Below are 22,648 nucleotides of genomic sequence, written 5' to 3' on the forward strand. Positions count from 1 at the left end.
ATATATATATGTTTTCTGAGGTTTTTCGCGGTGTTTGTATGTAGGTCTTTGGTTGTTCGGGTTTTCTCCCGCATAAAATTGGAAGTGTCTTGGCGACGTTTCGGCGAATTGCAATTGCTCGAAGCACGAAGCTGAAAACACCAGCCTGAAGATGACGAATGGGACTTCGTCGAAACGTCGCCAAGACACTTCCAATTTTACGCGGGAGAAAACCCGAACAACCAAAGACATACATATATATATATATATATATATATATATATATATATATATTAAAAATTACATTAAAAATGGAAGAATAGCGATTCCTGGGTACATACATTTCAGTAAAAAAGGAAGCGATCACCAGGAAATAAAACACCAAGGTTTTAATAAATAAAATCAAGCTTTCGATGGCTAACATCTGCCATCATCATCAGGATACAAGCCAGCTAGTGAGGAAAGGACCCTGTTACAAGGTCCATGCGTAGAGTTTAGGTGTGGCTATGCTTATAAGCAGATTTCCTCACTAGCTGGCTTGTATCCTGACGATGATGGCAGATGTTAGCCATCGAAAGCTTGATTTTATTTATTAAAACCTTGGTGTTTTATTTCCTGGTGGTCGCTTCCTTTTTTACTGAAATATATATATATATATATATATATATATATATATATATATAATATAGGTTTCGCGGGTATATGTATCTTTGGTTGTTCGGGTTTTCTCCCCGTAAAATAAGTGTCTTGGCGACGTTTCGACGAAGTATATCTTCAGGCTGGTGCCTGAAGATGACGAAGCACCAGCCTGAAGATGACGAATGGGACTTCGTCGAACGTCGCCAAGACACTTCCAATTTTACGTATATAATATATATATATATATATATATATATATATATATATATATATATATATATATATATATATATACACACCAATATAGGAAGCCAGTTTGGCCTAGTTGGTCTAGTTGGGTTGTATAAACAGAGGCATAGAATCAAGATCAGGCGAGGTGTTAGTACTGCTTTATAAAACCCTAGTAAGACCAGACCTGGAATACTGCAGCCAACTTTGGTCACCATATCACAAAAAAGATGTTGAGAGTTTGGAAAAAATTCAGAGAAGAGCAACTAAGATGATCCAAGGTCTGGAGACTAAAACATGTGAAGAACGGCTGTAGGACTTGAGTTTGGCTAGTCTAAAGAAAAGAAGAAATAGGGGAGACATGATAGCAGTGTTCCAGTATTTGAGGGGCTGCCACAAGGAAAAGGGGGTCAAATTATTCTCCAAAGCACCAGAGGGCAAGACGAGAAACGATAGTTGGAAACTGACCAAAGAGAGAAGCAACCTGGAATTAAGGAGAAAGTTCCTAACAGTAAGGACAATTAACCAGTGGAACAGCTTGCCACCAGAAATTGTGGGTGCTCCATCACTGGAAATTTTAAAGAAGAGACTGGACAGCCACTTGTCTGACATGGTATAGGGCCTCCTGCTCGAGCAGGTGGCTGGACTAGAAGACCTTCAAAGTCCCTTCCAGCTCTATTCTGTTCTAGTAGTTAAGACACTAGGCTAGAAAGCAAGAAACTGTCAGTTCAATTCCTGCTTTAGCCATGAAAGCCAGCTGGGTGGCTTTCCGCCAATCACTAGGAGATGGTGAGTTCTAGTCTTGCTTAGTCATGAAAGCTGACTGGGTGACTTTGAGCCAATCACCAATCACCATACATTTTCAAAGTTTCCGAGATTGGGAAACGCTGCTGTAAAATATTCTAAACTCCTTGTATTCAATTGCTTTTGTTCATTTTCTTCTCTGTACGCCGTGAATCTTCTTTGGTGAAAGAAAATGTCTGGAAACAACTGCGGGTAGACTTACTAACACTTTGCCAACTAATCTCTTTTCTTTCTCTCTCTCTCTCCTTTCCTCTCTCTTTACAGCTTTTTCTGCTTACGGTTGTCTGTGGCTTCACTTCCTCTAGAGATTAATGTCTGATGTCCCAACCTTCTTAACCTAAAAGAGCTTCCTAAACCTTCTTAGGTGTGTATTTTATTTTATTTTTTTCCTCAATGCACGTTTTTCCAAAATTGCATGAGGGGAATGTCGCATGTCCTGGAATGCTACTTGAGATCGGCGCAGGTTGAATTGCAGGTAGTCCTCGACTTACGACCGCAATTGAACCCAAAATGTCCATTGTTCAGTGAGACAGTTAAGTGAATTTGGCCCCCATTTACCTCCGTTCTGGCCACAGCTGTTAAGGGAACTGCTTGTTCCACGTTTGTTAAGAGAATTTGGCTTCCCCTATTGACTTTGCTTGTCGCAAAAGGGTATCACATGACCCCGGGACGCTGCGACCGTCATAAAATGGGTACCAGTTGCCAAGCATCTGAATTTAGATCATGTGACCATGGGAGATGCTGCAACGGTCATATGTCACTTTTGTCGGTGCTGTTGTAACTTCAAACCGTCACTAAACAAATTGTTGTAAGTCGGGGAAAACCTGTGTAGTGTTTCATTGCCTACTAATAAGGCAACACCTAAGGCTGTCATTCTTCACATGCCATGTAGCAACAACAGATTATATACTTTAGATGCCAAGAACATTTCACGATCCCATTTTCTTGCTTTGACTGACAAGAATTCTGATACCAAAATCGGATTCCCATGAATTCTGGGAATTCGACTTTTCAAAATAAGTTTGTGGCCCTCTTTGTCAATCAAAAGTACTTAATGTTAAATCTAGCTATGCAAACTGCCTGGAAGGATAGTTGAGGGGTAAGGCGTATGGAAGAAAACGGAAAGCTTTCCTATACCGAAGCTGGCATTACTCCAAATTTTGAAGGTGTTAAAACATATAAATAGCACGGCGTAACCAGCAGGTTTAACTAGTGGCGGCTGACGTTTTTTTCTGTCTCTTCATTTTGTTACTAACGATGATGCTGATAAGAACTGAGTGAAAAGTTGTACCTGGATGAATAACCAGAAAATAATTAGCCGAGACGCAGCAGAAAAGTCTCATCCATCTTCCCAAGAAGAGTTTAATACATTTCTTTCTCCAAATGAACAACTGTTATTATCCGTCTTCCTTTAAATAGCTCCTTGCCATGTTCTTTTCACAACAGACTTACAACGGAAGTCAAACAATGGGAGGGAACGAACAAATAGCCCTACTCCAGAGGCAGTGAGCATTGAAAGAGAAGGGAGATTTGAATCAGGGTCTGCTCAGGAATTGATAATACAGGCAATCCTCCATTTACAACCACAATGTCACGGAGACATTTCTTAAGTGAGTTTGGCCCCCTTTTCTGCCACCGTTGCAAGTTCTTAAACGAGTAACACGGTTGTGAAGTGAATCTGACGTCCCCATTAACTTTGTTGTCAAAAGGTCGCAAAAGGGGATCACGTGACCCTGGGACACTGCAACCGTCATAAGTACAAGTCAGTTGCCAAGCGTCTGAATTCTGATCACGTGACCATGGAAATGCTGTGGCAGTTGCAAGCGTGGAAAAACGATCGCAAGTTACTTTTTTCAGTGCCGTCGTGACTTTGAACGGTCACTAAATGAACTGTTGTTTTAAGCCGAAGGGGGCCGTATTATCCCAAGAAGGGGAGTGAAAAATGGAGCGCACTTATCTGCAGTGGCTCATCAGTTAGATAAAGCATTCAGACAGCCGAATAGGTGACTCTCCCAGCCTGATTGATGATCCAAGTAAGCCGGTGATTTACTGCGGCTACTAAATGTTTTCTGCCTGCCCTTCCAGCCAAGTTTACTCTTCTGTGCAAACTCAAAACATACAGAACACAACACGCACCCACATTATGCAGGAACACACCTTAAGGAAAAGAGAAATGAAAAAAGACAGATTCCATTTACTTGAAAAGCACTTGCTCAAGGAAAGTAGGGGTATATTTTACACAGGTACACATGCGTCAAATTTACACGCCGCTCCCTGGGGGAGCCAACTTTACCCACCACTGACTTAGGCCTTTCATGTGTAGTGTGGAGGGGTGTGTGAGGAGGACCTTGGCGCACAGAAGGAAGAGCTGCAGACTGGACATCTGTCAGATCAGAGGTAGCTGAGCCCTCAGCACACACGTTCCCGATCCTAGCAAAGAGACCTTTAATTGATCTTTCTTTTACTATAATGTCATGCAAGCATGGAAACACGTTCATCCTTCCTTTGGCCTGTCAGTTGCATTTTGCTGTTCGTTTGTCAAGCACTTTGCCACCCGTGGTGTGTGCTTCGGGCTGGCAAGTATATCTTAGATTCTGTCATTCAAACGTGGAAGTGTTTTTGAGTTGCCTTCTTTGGAGGCTTCATCTAAGTCAGAGGTGTCCAACCTTGGCGACTTTTAAGACCTGTGGACTTCAACTCCCAGAATTCTTTTGCCCTAGTTTACATCCTTTCTTGCCGAGCGAATTACTGCAGTTGTAAATTCAGTAGCACGGGGGTTAAGCAGATCTGGCTTCTCCCCTTGACTTTGCTTGTCAGAAGATCCCAAAAGGTGATCCTGGGACACTGCAACCGTCATGAGTACAAGCCAGTTGCTAAGTATATGAATTTTGATCACGTGACTGACCATGGGGAGGCTTCAGCAATCACAAGCATGACAAGTCCTAATTCACTGATTTCAATGCCGTTGTAACGGTCACTAAACGGATGCTTGCAAATCGAGCTGAAGTCCACAAGTCTTAAAGTTGCCAAGGTCGGACACCCCTCCCTTTTACTCCCCACCCGTGTTGCCCTAATTTTTGTCCTTTGCCCTATCAGCGAGCAGGCCAGATCTTTTGAGCCCAACCATGGACGATTATGACATCCGATCCGCAGCCAGCATCTTGGCTTCTGTGAAAGAACAGGAGGCTCGCTTTGAGCGGCTCACCCGGGCCCTGGAAGAAGAACGTCGGAATGTGTCTCTGCAACTCGAGCGGGCCAACCAGCCCTCGGATCGCATAAATGCCTGCAACATCGGCAGTGGGCAGCCCTTAGCAACGGCTTGGCAGCAGCTGGTTCTGCAGGTAAAGGATCTGCACTTCACCTCTGATTCCTGCCAGATTCGCCTGTCTATGAATGGTTAAAACGGGGTGATCTTTTTCCATCCATCTTTCCTGCCGTGCACTCAAAAGAGTTATTTTTTTCCCCTCCCCATCTTTTTAATCACACGGGCAGGTAAAATGAGGATATAGTGGTCATTGCTTCCTTGGATTTTGGATGGGCTGGCACTTAAGGTGGCAAAGAGGGCTTGGTTACAAGGCTTGGAAGATGATCAGGTAGCAACAGAAGAAAATAATTTGCAGCTCAGGGTTGAAATGAGGGGTCCTTGGTGATCTCTGAGCTTGGTGGTTTTCTTGTGGATGTTTCATGACTTGACTAGGTAGCATCATCAGTGCTAGAAGGACGTGGGGTTTGCGGAGAGGAGGAAGAGGAGGAGGAGAAGGAAGAGGACTGTGGAGTCCTTGGTGCTCTCTGAGTTTGGTGGTTTTCTTGTGGCTGTTTCATGACCCGACTAGGTAACATCATCAGTGCTAGAAGGAAGTGGGGTTTGCGGAGAGGAGGAGGAGAAGGAGGAGGGGGAGAGGAGGAGGAAGAGTACTGTGGAGTCCTTGGTGATTTTCTTGCAGGAGGTTTGCTACCAAATAGATCCCATCATCAGAAGAAAACCCCACGTCCTACTAGCACTGATATTGTTCCCTAGCTGGGGCATGAAACATCCACAAGAAAGCCACCAAGCTCAGAGAGCACCAAGGACTCCCACGGGTGATCAGCACAAGCAGCAGTGGTTTATTGATTCACACTTCTGGTTTGTTAGAAGAGAAATGGAGCTTGACCTCTGTGTTGATAATCAGCCAAATTCGAGCAGTATAGTTATATACCTATGACAGTTTTATGCGTTATCTTGATGGTTACATGAGCAGAATCCATGTTCCAGATAATGGACTTGTTTGTGAAATATTTTCATTAATATTAATGTTACCAGGGATTCCAACAACAGCTGCCATTTTAATGGTCTTAAGTAAGCTTTAACTTCTATCATCTTGTAGTTTGTGGGGGGGGGGGAGGATTGTGATCACAACACATCTGGAGAAGAATGTATTGACAACTGAGAATAAGGATCCGGAGAGGAATATTTGGTCGTTCGAGAACCTGGTTGCCCAGCTATTGTGCTGTTAAATGACCCACTTCTAGGTCTTCTACAAGAGAGAGTATTTTTATAGCAGTGTTTTGCAATTTGGTGCCTGCACAATTTCAAGAATTTCCAATACTTTTGAAGGTCCCTATGGAGGGGGGAAAAACTGGCTAGTAATCCACTTGTCAGTCTCTTGAGATATTCAGGTGAGACACTTCTCCATATCACTTTGTTAGCGGAAGCATGCTAAGGTGGAACAATCTCTTGGTTTTGCTATATCTCCTTTATAAGACTCCTACCATGTCTGCAACATTTCATGGGAAAGAATTAATTTCGCCTTTAGCTTTTTAAAACTAAGCCTTGCCGGTTAATGCACCGCGTTGTTCTCCCGTCCTTTGCTGGCTTTGATACAAAGCTCTTGTTTCTTGTTTAAATTACTATAGGTGTGTTGTTAACCTCCACGCAAATTCCCAACGGAGTGGAGTGTGTAAATAACTTAGAGTCATGTATTTTTTTATTTTTGTATTTGCTCTAGGCATATGGAGCCATTGCTTTAGGAAATGGAAATTGAAGTAGGCCAAATCAAATTTCAATGTCTCCAGCTTCAGAATTAAACTGATATATTGGTCTTCCTGAAAAAAAAACCCCTCTATTTATTATTCTTTTTCAGCCGGTTATAAATCTATTTTCTTCATATGTTGAGAAATGTTATGCTCAAAAGGTAGCTGAGTTTGCAGTGGGTTTTTTAAATTTTTGGTGCTTTTTTTTAAAATGTGGGAAGCCGGCAATATATTGATTTCTGTTCCACCAGCAAGTGGGTTGACCTGAATCTTCCTCAAGCTAGCATTGAATTTTAACAAGCCGTTGGTGTTTACTTAGGCTAAACAAACTCTGATTCACATACCCAGCAGGTTCTGGCTAGCTGTGGATCAAAATGCTAATGACTATGAGTCACCCTGGACTTGTGTGCATCAGCTAAAACTCTAAAAATCTGAACTTGGAGCTAGGAAGCATATATAATTATATATCTTGGTCAGAGCCAAGCTTTTAAACCAAGATCAAACTTTGATTCGGGATCCCAGCCCAGTTGATGGACAATAAACTAAGACCTGCCAGTTGAATGTCATGCTATTTTTTCATTCTGAAGTAGCTACACCCAACCTCTGTATCTCCTAGGACAGGGGTAGGCAACCTTGGCTCTTTGATGACTCATGGACTTCAACTCCCAGAATTCCTCAGCCAGCCACGCTGAGGGGAAAGGGGGAGGTTTCCAAGCTGAGCCATGCTGGCTCAGGAATTCTGGGAGTTGAAGTCCACGAGTCATGAGGGGGCCATAGTTCCCCCATGCTGGCTCAGGAATTCTGGGAGTTGAAGTCCCCGAGTCATGAGGGGGTCATAGTTCCCTCATGCTGGCTCAGGAATCCTGGGAGTTGAAGTCCACAAGTCATGAGGGGGCCATAGTTCCCCCCTGCTGGCTCAGGAATTCTAGGAATTGAAGTCCACGAGTCATGAGGGGATCATAGTTCCCCATGCTGGCTCAGGAATTCTGGGAGTTGAAGTCCACGAGTCATAAAAGAGCCAAGGTTGCCTACCCCTGTCCTAGGTAAAAACTCATATTTTCCTCAAACCAATACAGGGGATCCTCGTCTTACAACAGTTTTGTTTAGTGACTGCTTAAATTACAACAGCACTGGAAAAGGTGACTTGCAACCGTTTTTCACCCTTACGACCATTGCAGCAATCCCATGATGAGGTGATCAAAATTCAGACCCTTGGCAACTGACTCATATTTATGATGGTTGCGATGTCTCAGGGTCACATGATCCCCTTTTACGACGGTCTGGCGAGCAAGGTCAATGAGGAAAGCAGGTTCACTTAACAACCTGCATGACTAATTTAAACGCCTGCTGTGATTCCCTTAACAACGGTGGTAAGAAAAGTTGTCAAATGGGGCAAAACCCAGTTAACAAATATGTCACTTAGCAAGGATAAATTTTGGGCTCCATTGTGGTCGTACGTTGAGGATTACCTGTACAGACCAAGATGGTTGAATAAGGATGGGAGGTGTAGTTCCACAAACTTGGAGAGTTTGCTAAAATAAGCAGTAGCTCTGATCTGGGGGTGAATGGGTCACCAAACCAAAGATTGCTTAAAATGCTGGCTAATAATTGAATTAGAATCAGAACAGCAGAGTTGGAAGGGACCTTATTGGTCATCTAGACCAACCCCTGCCCCCCCCAAGCAGGAGACCCTACACCACTTCTGATTGCAAGATGAGAGGCATTTTCTTCATGCAATTTGTACCTGCTGGATCTTATGTTTATCAGTGTTTATCCCGCAGGCTTTTCCCTGATTTAGAGACATTTCTGGGGTGGAGTCAGAGTTTTAAATGATTAATATAATATATCTTTGATAATGGTCCTTCAGCTATAGAATATTTTCCGCAAATCAAGCTACCTAAAGTAATCCTTGTGTTTCTGCCGGGGGAAGATATTTTTTAATTTCCCTTGGCACTGACAGGGATATTATCATCTCTTAATTATATATTTTTAATTTCATGTTATATGGTGGCGTGGTGAGGAAGACTTGGAAAGTTAATCGAATGATCTGCTTTTGTTTAATTCTGCCGTTTTATTTCCTGTGTTAAGCGGGGTTTTGCCCCATTTTACGACCTTCCTTGCCATAGTTGTTAAGTGAATCACTGCAGTTGTTAAGTGAGTAACACGGTCGTTAAGTGACTCTGGCTTCTCCACTTGTCAGAAGGTCACAAAAGGAGAATCACACAACCCCGGGACATTGCAACGGTCATAAAAACGAGTCAGTTGCCAAACATCCGAATTTGGATCTCGTGACTCTGGGGATGCTGCAACGGTCGTAAGTGTGAAAAACGGTCCTAAGCCGCTTTTCCCAGTGCCGTCGTAACTGAACGGTCACTAAACAAAGTGTTTTAAGCCGAGGACTACCTGCACTGTTGCATAAAGGGGCGTGTCCAAACAGCACGTATAAGCATGTATATCAATAAATATTGCCTATAATCAGAAGAAGCCTCTACAGTCCTCCGTTTACAGAAACTCATTTGACGACCGCTTCATCAGCACTGAAAACAACTGACTTACAGCCGGTCCTCAGACTTACAACCGTGGCACCATTCCCACGGTGACGTGATTCAGATGTGGGCACTTGGCAACCAGTATGTATTGATCATAGTTGCAGCATCCTGGGGTCTTGTGGGGAGGGGTCACCATTTGTGACCTTCCCGGCTCTCGTCTGGCATGCATCAGGTTGGCATGTAAGAGACAATGAGTTCTAGTCTCACCTTAGTCATCAAAACTGGCTGGGTGATTTTTGGCAAATCACCAGGAGATTCTGAGTTCTAGTCGTGCCTTAGGCACGAAAGCTGACTAGGTGACTTTGGGTCAATCACCAGGAGACAGTAAATTCTAGTCTCACTTTAGGCATGAAAGCCAGCTGGGTGACTTTGAGCCAATCACCAGGAGACTGTAAGTTCTAGTTCCATCATAGGCATGAAAGATGACTAGGTGACTTTGGGCCAATCACCAGGAGATGGTGAGTTCTAGTCCCACCTTAAGCCTGACAGATAACTGGATGACTTCAGGCCAGTCCCTCTCTTTCTTTCCCGCCCAGCTAACAGAGTTGTCTTTGTGGGTGAAAGTCTTGCAGTGGCAAGTTGTGCTACATACATTCCCCACCTCGAGCCATTTGTAAAAAAAAAACAACAACAATCGAGGCGGGCTACAAACAAATAAGCAGCCCTCTCTGCTCATGTGCGAACGTGGCCTTCTCAACCACGTTGGGAAACAAAACAAAACGTTGAGAAGTTTCAGAGCTTGACCGCCAACTCTCCATTCCCACCCTCGCTTGTCCTTACAGGGCCTTCCTCTTAGAAAAACGAGAAAGGAGGAAAGGAGAGAGAGAGAGAGAGGGAAGGAGGGAGAGAGAAAGAAAGAAAGAAAGAAAGAAAGAAAGAAAGAAAGAAAGAAAGAAAGAAAGAAAGAAAGAAAGAAAGAGAAGGAAGGAAGGAAGGAAGGAAGGAAGGAAGGAAGGAAGGAAGGAAGGAAGGAAGGAAGGAAGGAGGGATGGATTTGGGCTGGTGTCAGCTTTCCGCAGCCCTGCCGAGCGAGTGCCACAGCTACCTCTGGCTGGCTGGTGTTGGCTGGAGGCTGGCTTGCAAGCCACCAGCTGCGCCTGTCAGTTTGGGGGCTTGCTCCCCACCCCACCCCTGGCAGCAAATAGACTTTGCTCAGTCCCCATATCCTCCTCCTCCTCCCTTTCTCCGTCCATCCGGAAGGCCAGGCCCTCCTGGCCCGCAACAGTCCCACAACTGGGGCCCGCCTCTGGCACAAAGCAAGACAGGGGCAGCCAAGAAAAGGACCCCCACCCTCCTCCTCTTCCTCCTCCTCCTCTTCTCCTTCCCCTCCCCTCCCCTGGCCTTCTCTTCTCCCTCCGATTGGTCCTCCCTCCCTCCCTCTGCACTGCAAACACAGAGAGAGAGGCAGACAGTGAAAAGCTGAGATTGTCGAAGCGCTCAGCTGCCTGGCTGACCCTCCCCTCTTCTCTCCTCCCCTTCCTCTCTTCCCCCAATGTTTCGCCTCCAACACCCTGCCTGCAGACTGAATTCATTGGGGGGGGACTTTAAAGGGGGGGTATTTATTTATTTATTGCAAAAAAAAACCCGAAGGAGACCCCCTCCCCGGATTGCATCCATGCCTGCCGAACTCAAACAGGTGAGTGGACCAGAGATGGTACCTCTGTCTATCTGGTGGTTTGATTATTATTATTATTGTCTTTTAATACCTGATACGATTTTTTTTTTAAATGCCTGGCGGTGGGGTGTGAGGGCGGGAAAGGTTGAAAGGAGGAAGAGTGGGTGAAGGAGAGGCACGCCAGGGAGGAGGATAAGTAGGAAAGAAAATAGAGAGATGGAGAAATACATTTTCCCCTTTCTGGAGGAGAGAAGGAAGGAATTCTAGAACTGCTTACCGACAGCGAAAGATGGAAAGATTTTCTGCCTTACTGGTGTGGGTTTGTTTGTTTTTTCCTCCCTCTTGTTTGTCTGTTTTTAGTTACTAGTTGAAACGTTGGGAGAAACAAGTAGTTTGCTTGCTTTCTTTAATCTTTCCAGACTGCCTACTCAATCTAGGCAGAACAGAACCGAAAAAGAGGTTGTTGATGAAAGTCGTTGCCAAGTTATCTTCAGAGCAGGTGAATGAATGAATGAATGAATGCTTAAAAAAAAAAAGATGTGTAAAAATCTGCATTATTATTATTACACTTCAATTGGGCACTTGGGCCAGGCACTTGTTTAAATAGATTTTTTTTTCTCTCTTCCCTTGCCTTTCCCTGCAATTTTCAAATAAGTGCCCAGAGAATAAAACACTTGTCAGCAGGCAAGTTTTGCTCATGTATTAACTCGTATTAATGAGTTGAAGAAGAAAGTCCAAATTATGATTTGAGAAATTGTCCAGGCCTGCTGGAATCATTGATTTGAGATTTCAGCCTTACCTGATGCATTTGAAAGGAGTAAAATCCCAAAGGAGGGACAAAGTTGCTTGCTGATAATTTTGTATGCAGGTTAGTTTGTGTGTGCGCAAAGAGTTTTGTCTTGAACACTAGGGTGCGAAAATTAGCGATGCATGATTTTTTTTTGGGTAGGGCTCCCAAAAAATAAAATAAAAAAAAATCTTGGCAGACAAGGTAGAACTTGAGAGGGGTTTTTCCTCCTCTTTTTTTTGAATTGTGAGTTGCATCAATTCAATGCAGATGCTTCCTTTGCATTTGGAATGTATGTCAGATTTCAAAACAGGATCAAAGGTGGCCTGTGAGATATGTATGAGCATGGCAATACCGCCATGGGGGCAGGACAAGGTAATCTCAGCTCGTTAAAATCTCTTTCTCTTGTCATTCAACTGATAAGGATGTTTCTTTAAAAATAAAAGGAATAAATAGCCCGTTGGGGGGGGGGGTGTTGTTTTTTTGAGAATGCTGAGTGAGCTTCTTGCTGGCGGACTGCAAATATATTTTGAAAAAGCACATCCAATCTGAGGATTTGCTTTTCTGCAATAGACCCGTGTTTCGAAGCCTTTGCCTTAATTTCTCATCTTCTGCCTGAAGACCACCTGTAGATGTGGCCAGAATTTAAACATCTTTGGGCTTTTGACACTGCTTGAAAATCATCCCCACCACCCCCAAATTTGTGCAGCGCTCTCTTGCTCAGGATCAGCTAACCCGAAGTTAGAAGAGAATTTTTTATTCTTTGCTTATTTTCCTTCTGTGGGGCGGATCGAGAACCTGCTGGAAGACCGAAGGGCCAAAATGTGAACACAAATATTCAAATGTCAACGTCCATGAATTGCCAGTAGAAAGGACTGCCCACACCGGAAGGGGATTATTGTGTCAAGTGTGTGGGACTCTGCATTTTTCCCATGGCTGTTTATTTGTCAGGGTCCTGCTAAGAAGGATACGTGCTAGATCTCCCATTTTGAAGGGACTTGTCAAGCATGGAAGAGCAAGACAGATGTCTGATTTGCTTCCTGCTTACTCTGTGGAGGGCACACGAGACTCAATTCATTCTCTTTTTCAAACCCTGAATTCTTCATGGGGATGCAAGTCTAAGGCCTTCCTTTTAAGGGCATGGGTGACTCCTGATCTCAAGTCTGTTAGGAAAATGTATGAAACAACTTCAGGCTAGGAAGAAGGGCTATAATTCTCTGCTTGCCAATCCTTATATAGGACAGAGGGATAATCACCCTATTGAAAAATTAGCAGCAGAATCCTCCGTAATTCAATTTAATGTAGAAATCCTTGCTACACAGTAGTCCTCAGCTTACGTCCACAATTGAGCCCAAAGCGAGAGAGTTGTTAGGGAAGCTTTGCCCCGTTTTTCGACTTTTCCTTGCCCCAAGTTGTTAAGTGAATCACTGCAGTTGTTAAGTTAGTGACCCATTTTTTACAATCTAGCTTTGCTTGGCAACGGTTTTGCTCCATTTTTCGAGCGTTCCTTGCCACCGTTGTTCAGCGGATCGCTGCAGTTGTGTAGTAACACGGTTGTTAAGTGAAACTGCCTTCCCCATTGGCTTCGTCAGAAGGCCGCAAAAGGAGATCACACGATCCTGGGACACTGCAAGGGTCATAACATATGAATCCGTTGCCAATTTTGATCACGTGACTGCAGGGAGGCTGCGGTGGTCGTAAGTGTGAAAAAGCCACGAGTCCCTTTTTTTCAATGCCGTCGTAACTTCAAATGGTCACTAAGCAAGCTATTGTAAGTTGAGGACTAAGCTGTACTGTAAAATTCAGTACCCCTTAGAACAGTCGATCAAGGTCATACTTAGCTTTCACTGAGAGAACCTTTATGTTCATTAAGAATGACAGTTAACATTGATATAAACTTTTTTCCCTGTGAAAACTGATTTGTTTGATTAAGGAAAGGTCACATCAGGAATTCATCAATGACTAGAAATCCCTTTGGGGAATTAATTTTTTTTTTAAATGTAAAAAAAGGTGATTTTGCGACTTTTGATGGTTAGAAAAAGTGGTTTGTAAAAAAAAAAGAAGTTACTGTATAATCCAGTCTTTCAGAGGGAGGTTTTGATTATAAGCAACCTAGAAATAAGGACAAACAGTTCAAAGTTATGCCGGCACTAAGAAAAAAAGTGACTTACAACCGTTTTTCACACTTATGACCTCACGTGATCAAAACTCAGAGGCTTGGCAACTGATTCATACTTACGAAGGTTGCTATGTCCCAAGGTCAGGTGATCCCCTTTGGCGACGTACTGACAAGCAAAGTCAATGGGAAAGGTAAATTCACTTAATAACCAGGTTGTTAAGAGATTCACTTAACAACGGAGGCAAGAAAAGTCGTAAGATGGGGCAAAACTCACTTAACAAGCGTCTCGCCTAACAACAGAAATTTTGGGCTCAATTGTGGCCATAAGTTGAGGACTACCTGTACTCAGAAAGAAGTGGGACACTGCGACCGTCATAAATATGAGTCACCAAGTCTCCAGATTTGGATCACGTGACCGTGGGGAGGCTGCAATGGTTGTGCATGTGAAAAAAAGGTCATAAGTCACTATTTTTTCCCGTGCCCGTTGTAATTTTGAAGGGTTACTAAATGGACTGTTGTAAGTCAAGGACCGGCCGTGGTTATTAGACACTTCAAATCTGCGTCTCCTTTCCTTTGATGCCAACGGGCCTTACTTGAGTTTCCGTCAGTGACTGAAGCGCCGAACACAGAAATGATTTACAGATAGTCCTCGACTTACAACAGTTCATTTACTGACCGTTCGAAATTACAGCGGCACGAAAAAAGGGACTTACGGCCGTTTTTCACATTTACGGCTCTTGCGGCATCTGCAGGGTCACCTGTGATCAGCATTCGGAAGCTTGGCAGCTGACTCCCATTTATGACGGATGCAGTGTCCCGGGTTCATGAGCTCGCCTGTTGTGACTTTGGGACGACAAACCCAGATTCCCTTAACAAGTGTGTCACTAACTTAACAAATGCAACAATTCACCTAGCAAATTGCGGCCCCAGAAAAAGGGTGGTAAAATGGGAGCAAAACTCACTTAACCAATGTCTCGCTTAACAGAAATGTTGGGCTCCATTTTAGTCATAAGTTGAGAACTGCCTGTGTTTAGGATGTCATGCCAGTTGATTTCAATGGGCAATCGTGACCGTCCTTTAGGCAAGACAGAGAACTATTCCCTCTGTCTGCTTTTGGGCATAAAACCGTCCTATATCGAACTTTTAAAAGAAACTGCCCGTTCATAAAACAAGTCTCCCAAGATGGCTCGGAGCTCTTTTCCAAATAGCCATCTGAAAGCATCCAGGCAATAAAGCCGCCTATCAAAACCCTGGATTCTAGATGAATCAGAAGCCCTTGTCAGGAAGCTGGTCCTGAAGCTTCTTGCAACACAACAGGAGATGCATCCTGGCTTGTGACGCCAAGCTTCCTGGAGATGTAGCCTTGACAGGTGTCACCTGAAGATTACTGTGCTTTACAATCTTGGCAGTTCTGGGATTTAAGCAGAAGCCGAGAATGACAAGACTATTACCCAGGCATTATCTTTCAGGCCGTAAGAGCGTTAAGCCAACATTGAGGGCTTCTTCCTTCCTTAAGGCCCTGTACCTGCAAAGAGAAAGCTTTTGGAAGATTGAAACACCTCCGTTCTGACGGATTAGCCTCTTACCTTATTAGGTTGTGCCTGTTTTCTTTTGAGTCGATAATATTCAACGAGGCTGACATTCAGCCAAGGAAAATGCATTGCCAGGGAGTTTGGTTATCAGCTTCTAAACATCCTTTGTGTGTTTGTGGTGTGTGTTTTGTGTGCTCCCTTTTTTTCTCATTCCGCATCGCCGGTAAATCACTCTTTTTGCAAAGAAAGGGTCTCTGTTTCTCTCCCAGGGTTTCTGGAGAGGGCGAAGCTTTGATGAAGCCCTGGGATTGAGCAGAGAAGACCATTCCCCTCTTTTCTTGGCTTTGACCCTCACCACCCCCCAGCGAAGTAGGGGAGGTGATGCCAGGGAGGGAAGAAGAAGCCTTAAATTATGGAAGACCATAGATCTGGCTGCCAGTTTGGAGGCCTCGGGAAAGGAAAGATCTGAGAAGGATCGATAAATCTGGAGTCACAGCTGGCATGAAGTCATGCTGTGCAACGTTGAGTTTTGGCTTCCTATTGGTGGGTAAGCCATCATTTCTGACAAAGATGGACAGGCTTTCAGATGGAAAAGGGAAGGTCTTTTGAGCCAGAGACTCACCAAAACTGTACTTGCTGGCCTAAAATAGCACAATCAAAAATTGAACAACTATGTAGCAGAAGTGGGGAATTCCCAGCTCCTGTCTCCTGCGCCGTGTAGCCCTGTCTACTCTGTATGGTAATCTTGTCTCCTGTGGTCTCCACCCCAGTGTTAAAAGCTGCTCTCAGAAGGTTGCGTAACTCATCTGTAGCTGAGGGCATCGACAGATACAGTGGCTGAATTTTTTCTTGAACAGCATGAAATATTTTTCCTACTGTCTTTCCCCACTTGTATTTTCTGTAAGCTGCAAACATTGCTGGGAGTGTTTATCAGATAGGTAGGTAGGTAGGTAGGTAGGTAGGTAGACAGACAGACAGACAGACAGACAGACAGACATATGATAGAAGATGGATGGACAGATAGATTATAGATATGTGGATAGATAGATAGATAGATAGATAGATAGATAGATAGATAGATAGATAGATAGATATAGAGCAGATAGACAGATATGATAGATAGATAGACAGACAGACAGACAGATATGATTGAAGATGGATGGACAGAGATTATAGATAGGTGGATGGATGGATGGATGGATGGATAGATAGATAGATAGATAGATAGATAGATAGATAGTGGATGGATAAGAGAGAAAGATGGATAGAACAGGGATGGATGGATGGATGGACAGTCAGATAGACAGACAGATACATACACAGACAGATAGATATGGATGGATATATACAGATGGAGACAGATATGGATAGACAGACAGATGCAAACAAACTAGATTGACAGGACAAACAGATTAGGTGGGATAGATGGATGGATGGAGATAGAGAAAGAGGCTGATGGAGACAGACAGATATGGATGGATGGATAGATAGCTAGACAGACAGACAGATAGATACAGTTGGAGATAGACAAGACAGGGATGGATGGATGGATGGATGGATAGATAGATAGATAGATAGATAGATAGGTAGGTAGGTAAATGGATGCATAGCATAAATCCATACCATTGTGCTTAGATATAGTATTATTTTACTGAACTTGAAACCTACTAAGTCTGTACATTATATTAGTGTAGGGGAAATAGTATCCACTTGCCTTTCTCTGGCTTCTGAAGAAAGCAAATGACCAGCCCGTTTTAAGCTTCTACGAAAACGGATGGACTTCCCTGTGAAGCCATCCGGAATCCAAGTTGACTCAATGATATTTTTTTTCCCCCTAAATCAAGATGCACATGTGGAGTTTGGCGTAGGTTCTCCAATTCTGCACGGGCTCTCAGAAAGTTCCCCCCCCCCCGAAGTTCCAGAGAATCAGGGTCATGGCAATGAGTATCCTATGTCTGCCTTTTGGGGAACAGACCTGAAGTTCCTGGTATCCCAGGCCTTCGACCAGCTGAGGGACATGACACCCATCAATATTTGGGTGTGTTGTGTTGGCGAGACCACTCCATCAAACTGAAAGAGGCCCCTTATGTTTGGATAGTGGGATCTCATCTCCTAACCATCATCCTGTTTTCCACCTGTCAGTGACAGTCCTGACCGTAGCCCAGAGCATTGTGATATCAAAAGGGATTCTTAAGTGCTTCCTGGTTCATGGTGGACTCCAAGGCAAAACAATCAAATTTTATTTCTAATGGACTCCGTTTCCTTCCCACCCATTATTTCTGGAAGGAAGGAGGAAAAACAAATATTGAAATTAATCAACAGAGAATCTATCAGACATCTTTTGTTGTTGTTGGTTTTTTGGGGGGGGGGGAATTCTCCTTCCCTCCTCTAAAAGGAAGCTAGGGTTAAATAGAGGCAAATAAACCGGTTAAATAGAAATAAATAAATCGTACTGATGGGAGGACAAAATGAGAGGTGACATCTTTGAGCTTTCCCCTCTTTATGGGAAGATTAAAAGGAGGCAGAAGCGAATGAAGGCGGTTTGGGTTATTTATGAAGTGTGGAGAATGACCTTCACATCTGGAATTGCAGCACTTGGGGGCTTGCAGTCCTGCTACCATAATTGCCATAAACATTATTTAGAGACTTTCACCCGCCTTGCTAAAAAAAATGGGAGGAGGGTGCCTTACATCTGATGCCTGGGCTATATCCTAGTCAGGTAGTGTAAGGCCGTTATAGCTTAGGGCCCCAAACTTCTCTTTTGCAATTTGAAATAGTGGCACGCTGTGCATGTTCCTCTGTGGATGTAAGAAGCATGTGCCATGCTCTTAACTCAACCTTTTCCTAGGCTGTAAGCTCAAATGAGGTCTTCCGAGCAACCGCATGGGGAGATAATGAATAAAGGACAATATTTGTCGCTCCAGGTTGAAATGAGGGGTCCTGGGTGCTCTTTGAGCTTGGTCATTTTCTTGCAGACGTTTCATTACCCAACTAGGTAATATCATCAATGCTAGAAGGAAGTGGAATTTGGAGGAGGGAGGGAGGGAGGAAGGAAGGAAGGAAGGAAGGAAGGAAGGAAGGAAGGAAGGAAGGAAGGAAGGAAGGAAGGACTGACTATGGGGTCCTTGGTGCTCTCTGAGCTTGGTTGTTTTCTTGCAGACGTTTCATTACCCAACTAGGTAATATCATCAATGCTAGAAGGAAGTGGAATTTGGAGGAGGAGGAAGGGAGGGAGGAAGGAAGGAAGGAAGGAAGGAAAGGACTGCTGTGAGCTTGGTTGTTTTCTTGCAGACATTTCATTACCCAGCTAGGTGACATCACTCAATAATCAATTCTAGTGCCATTGTAACTTTGAACGGTCATTAAACAAACAGTTATAATTTGAAGACTACCTGTGTAGGCTTGAGCGCTAAATCCCATTAATTGGAACATAACCTGTGGTCCTGATTCTTCCTGCCTGACGTTGTGTGATTTAGAATGTCTGAATCTTTGGTCTCTTCTATCGGACTTGCTCTTGTGCCCACTAATCCCGGATTTAAAATAGGCAAGTTCTCAACATCAGGATAGGACACTTCTGTGTCTCCTGGACAGAAATGTGTCCAGGAGACACAGAAAGCAATTAATTTTTTCTTCTTCTTCTTTTTGCTTCGAACAATCTCTGTAGGTCACTCCCAGTAGAATCAGAAGTACTTTGTTTACTCCAGCTTCAGAAAAGGGCAGTGAACAAGCTCATCTAATACTCATATTTGGTGGGATTATAAGCATTTGTTTCTTTGAGGGTGAAGGTTTCTTCTCTGAGCTTGTGCATTGGTTTCCAAATGTTTCATTACCAGGCTAGGTAACAACTTCAGCGGAGTTTAAGGAATGTCAGTGTTCTTCTGTTGATAAGGGCTTCTGGTGTGGGTGTGTCAAGTGAGGGTCTCGTGATGCGTCTTGTGATGGGGAGGTTATGTCAGGTCAGGGTCCCTGGGAGGTGAACTGCTGGTCGGAGTGGGGGATTGTCCGGGATGGTTGAGGATTGGTGCCGTCTCCGGTTGGCTGTGCGATTGATTTGGATCCTGAGGGGTTCATAAGCTGGTTGTGGGTTGATGTGTCTGTTGATGGAATTGCTTGTTGATGAACACACACGCGTGGCGGTGGTAGTGTAGCTGATGATCTTAGTGTCGCTCCAATCGAACTGGTGTTGTTTGGTGTTCGCTGTGGGTAGAGATAAAGGATTTGGGATCATAGCATTGGACTGGATCCTGGTTTTTAATCGACGTGGTTTGTCCCATGTAGAACCGGTTGCAATGGTTACCGTCGATTTGTTTCTTTACGACCATCCAAGCATCTACGGGGACCATCATTGCATCCTTGGGAGTCGCAGTGTTAATTCATGGAAATATTTCATCTTTTAAAGCAGGAAATGACATAAGTAATCTCTGAATGCATGCATAATTTGCAGCTCTGCAGGGCCTTGGCTGATTCAGACATCTAAGCCGCTTCAAAGTGTTGCTGTAGGTCTTTGATTTGTTTTGATTCAATTGGAAGAATCCTCATCCTGGCATTCTTTACATTTCTCTTTACTAATGTGGCTTTGCCTAGGTGATCCTCAACTTACGACCACAGTGGTGTCCAAAATTTCTGTTGCTAAGTGGTTCTCAACTTTTTCTTCACCATGGACCCCCTTTAAATATATTTGGTGGCCACAGACCCCCTCAAGACTTAAGATTTAAATCACAACATTTCTTCAAGCCTTCGTGGTCCCCCCTGTGACGACATTGCGGACCCTTCCAGGGTTCCACGGATCACAGGTTGAGAAGCCTTGAAGTGAGACATTTGTTAGGCGAGTTTTGCCCCATTTTACGACCTTGCTACAGTTGTTAAATGAATCATTGAAGCTGTTAAGTTAGTAACACAGTTGTTAAGAGAATCTGGCTTCCCTCATTGACTTTGCTGATTAGAAAGTCATAAAAGGGGATCACGTGACATGGGACATTGCAACCGTCCTAATACATGCCAGTTGTCAAACATCTGAATTTTGATCACGTGACCATGGGGATCTTAAGTGTGAAAATGGGTCACAAGTCCCGTAGTAACTTCAAACAGTCCCCAAATGAACAGTTATAAGTCCAAGGATTATCTGTACTTCCTTTGTATTTTTTGATTTTCTCTGTGTTTTTACCCAGCTAAATTGAAACAACCACATTACACACAGAGAGAAAAAACTTGCGCAGGGAGCCAACCCCAGAGTTTTAAAAAATGCCAATAAAATGAAACAGCTCTCCTTTTCTTTATCATTCCTGGTTTTCTTCTGAACGGAAGCCAAGCTTAACACTAAATTAAACCCCTCAGAAATCTTGACGGCTGTCCAAACCCTTCCAGAAAAAGAAAACGGGCTAAAAAAAAAAGCAACATCTGTCTGGTACCACAAAATAGTTGCAAAAAAAAAAAAGACTAATTCCTGCTGCGGCATGTTTCTGCGTATCGGAGATGGGATAATTTAAACAGCAAGAGCAGCTTCTCCGTCTTGCTGTTCAAGGAATTTGGCAGAAGGATATTGGAGCAAGATGTTCCATCCACTGACTTTATCCAAATGCTTCTGGGGAGGGTTTTTATTATGTGTGTGTGTGTATATGTGTATGTATGTATGTGTGTGTGTGTGTGTGTGTGTATGTAGGTCTTTGGTTATTCGGGTTTTCTCCCGCGTCAAATTGGAAGTGTCTTGGCGACGTTTCGACAAAGTCTCATTCGTCATCTTCAGGCTGGTGTTTTCGGCTTCGTGCTTCTAGGAGCAATGCTCCTAGAGATTGCTCCTAGAAGCACGAAGCCGAAAACACCAGCCTGAAGATGACGAATGAGACTTCGTCGAAACGTCGCCAAGACACTTCCAATTTGACGCAGGAGAAAACCCGAATAACCAAAGACCTACATACAAACACCCGCGAAAACCTAGGAAAACATATATATTATCAGACATCCGTAATCAAAACTCGGGGTATTCTGGATTGAATTACTCCAGAGTCTGGTCTTCTGCCAGAAGCACAGAGAGAAAAAGCGTGGGCCAATTGAATTCCAGGTGTTCTGATCATGACATCGGTAGAATTTGGTTATGCCTTTGAAAATAATAAAGGAGCATCTTTGTAGCTCAGAGTTGAAATGAGGGGTCCTGGGCGCTCGCGGAGCTTAGTTGCTTTCTTGCCCAAAGTAGGTAACATCATCAGTGCTAGCTTGGGTCCTGAAACGCCTGCAAGAAAACAGCCACCTTCAGAGAGCACAAGAAACCCACAGTCGTCGTCGTCGTAGTCCTCCTCCTCCTCCTCCTCCTCCTCCTCCTCCTCCTCCTCCTCTCTGCAAACCCCATGCCCTTCTAACATTGATGATGTTACCTAGTTTGATAATGAAATGTCTGCAAGAAAACAACTTTGCTGGGAGGGTGTGTGGGTAGGAGGGAGGGAGGGAGGGAGGAGGAGGAGGAGGAGAGAACTGTAGGGTCCTTGGTGCTCTCTGAGTTGGCTTTGCTTGCAGACATTTCATGATCCAACTAGATAACATCATCAGTGCTAGGAGGGAGAGAGGGAGGGAGGGAGGAGGAGGACTGTGGAGTCCTTGGCACTCTCTGAGCTGGGTTGTTTGCTTGCAGACAGTTCATGACCCAACTAGGTAACATCATCAGTGCTGGGAGGGTGGGAGAGAGGAAGGGAGGGAGGAGGAGGAAGAGGAGGAGGAGAACTGTAGGGTCCTTGGTGCTCTCTGAGCTGGATTGCAGACGTTTCATGACCCAACTAGGTAACATGTTGCTACAAATAGTAAAATGTCTGCAAGCAGACCACCAAGCTCAGAGAACACCAAGGACTCCAAGTAAACACTGTTAATAGAAAGACTTATGTTACTCCACAGTTCACTTCTTGGCTTCATACATTCTTCCAAGCAGTATTTTGTCTGAGGCCAACATTTTATGGCTTGGAGTTGTGCATGAATTTAGCTAATTGTAGCTTATTGAACCACCGTAGTTAACTTAGTACGATGCATCAGGTAGGTCAATATGTGCAGCAGCCTGTGGTAGGGACAGAATTAATTCTTTGCCCCCGTGCGTCTTACTCAAGGAAAACTGTTGCTCTGCTTTTCAAGGGCTAGGATGTCTTGAATGCACTGAGAACTATCAATACATGGATCCCTTTCTGGGAGGTTCAAATGTTGTGGTTTTAGTCGATATTCTGATGCAGAAGTTCTCTTAATTGGCATATAAGATTGTAGACCATGAGCAGCTGTTGAGTTATCTGTGTAATATTCATCAACTTCTTGTAGTGCCTTTCATAATCAGTGGCTTCTTCTGAAAAGAACACACATTTTTTTGTCTTCCTAACATGTCTTCCTAACATGTCATCCCTGCTCCTTCTCTTCACA

General features: G+C 43.9%; 1 protein-coding gene across 9 annotated transcripts in view; it reads left to right on the plus strand.

Moving 5' to 3' along the window:
• Positions 1-22,648, plus strand: part of ARVCF (ARVCF delta catenin family member) — a 197,890-nt gene that overhangs the window by 59,793 nt on the left and 115,449 nt on the right. For 4 of the 9 annotated variants that reach the window (XM_039332364.1, XM_039332363.1, XM_039332369.1 and 1 more), the window contains 2 exons: positions 1,915-2,014; positions 4,747-4,991. The exons of 2 other annotated variants lie outside the window; for them this stretch is intronic. In XM_039332364.1, coding sequence (XP_039188298.1) covers positions 4,776-4,991 — 216 coding nt within the window. In that variant the 5' untranslated portion in view covers positions 1,915-2,014; positions 4,747-4,775. Of the gene's footprint in view, positions 1-1,849; positions 2,015-4,746; positions 4,992-10,551; positions 10,846-22,648 lie in introns of those variants that run through there. 3 more of the 9 variants (XM_039332366.1, XM_039332365.1, XM_039332368.1) reach the window with 3 other exon arrangements.

Source organism: Crotalus tigris, unplaced genomic scaffold (assembly GCF_016545835.1).
Source record: "Crotalus tigris isolate CLP2741 ecotype Arizona unplaced genomic scaffold, ASM1654583v1 scf7180000024461.2689607, whole genome shotgun sequence".
Lineage (NCBI taxonomy): Eukaryota > Metazoa > Chordata > Lepidosauria > Squamata > Viperidae > Crotalus > Crotalus tigris.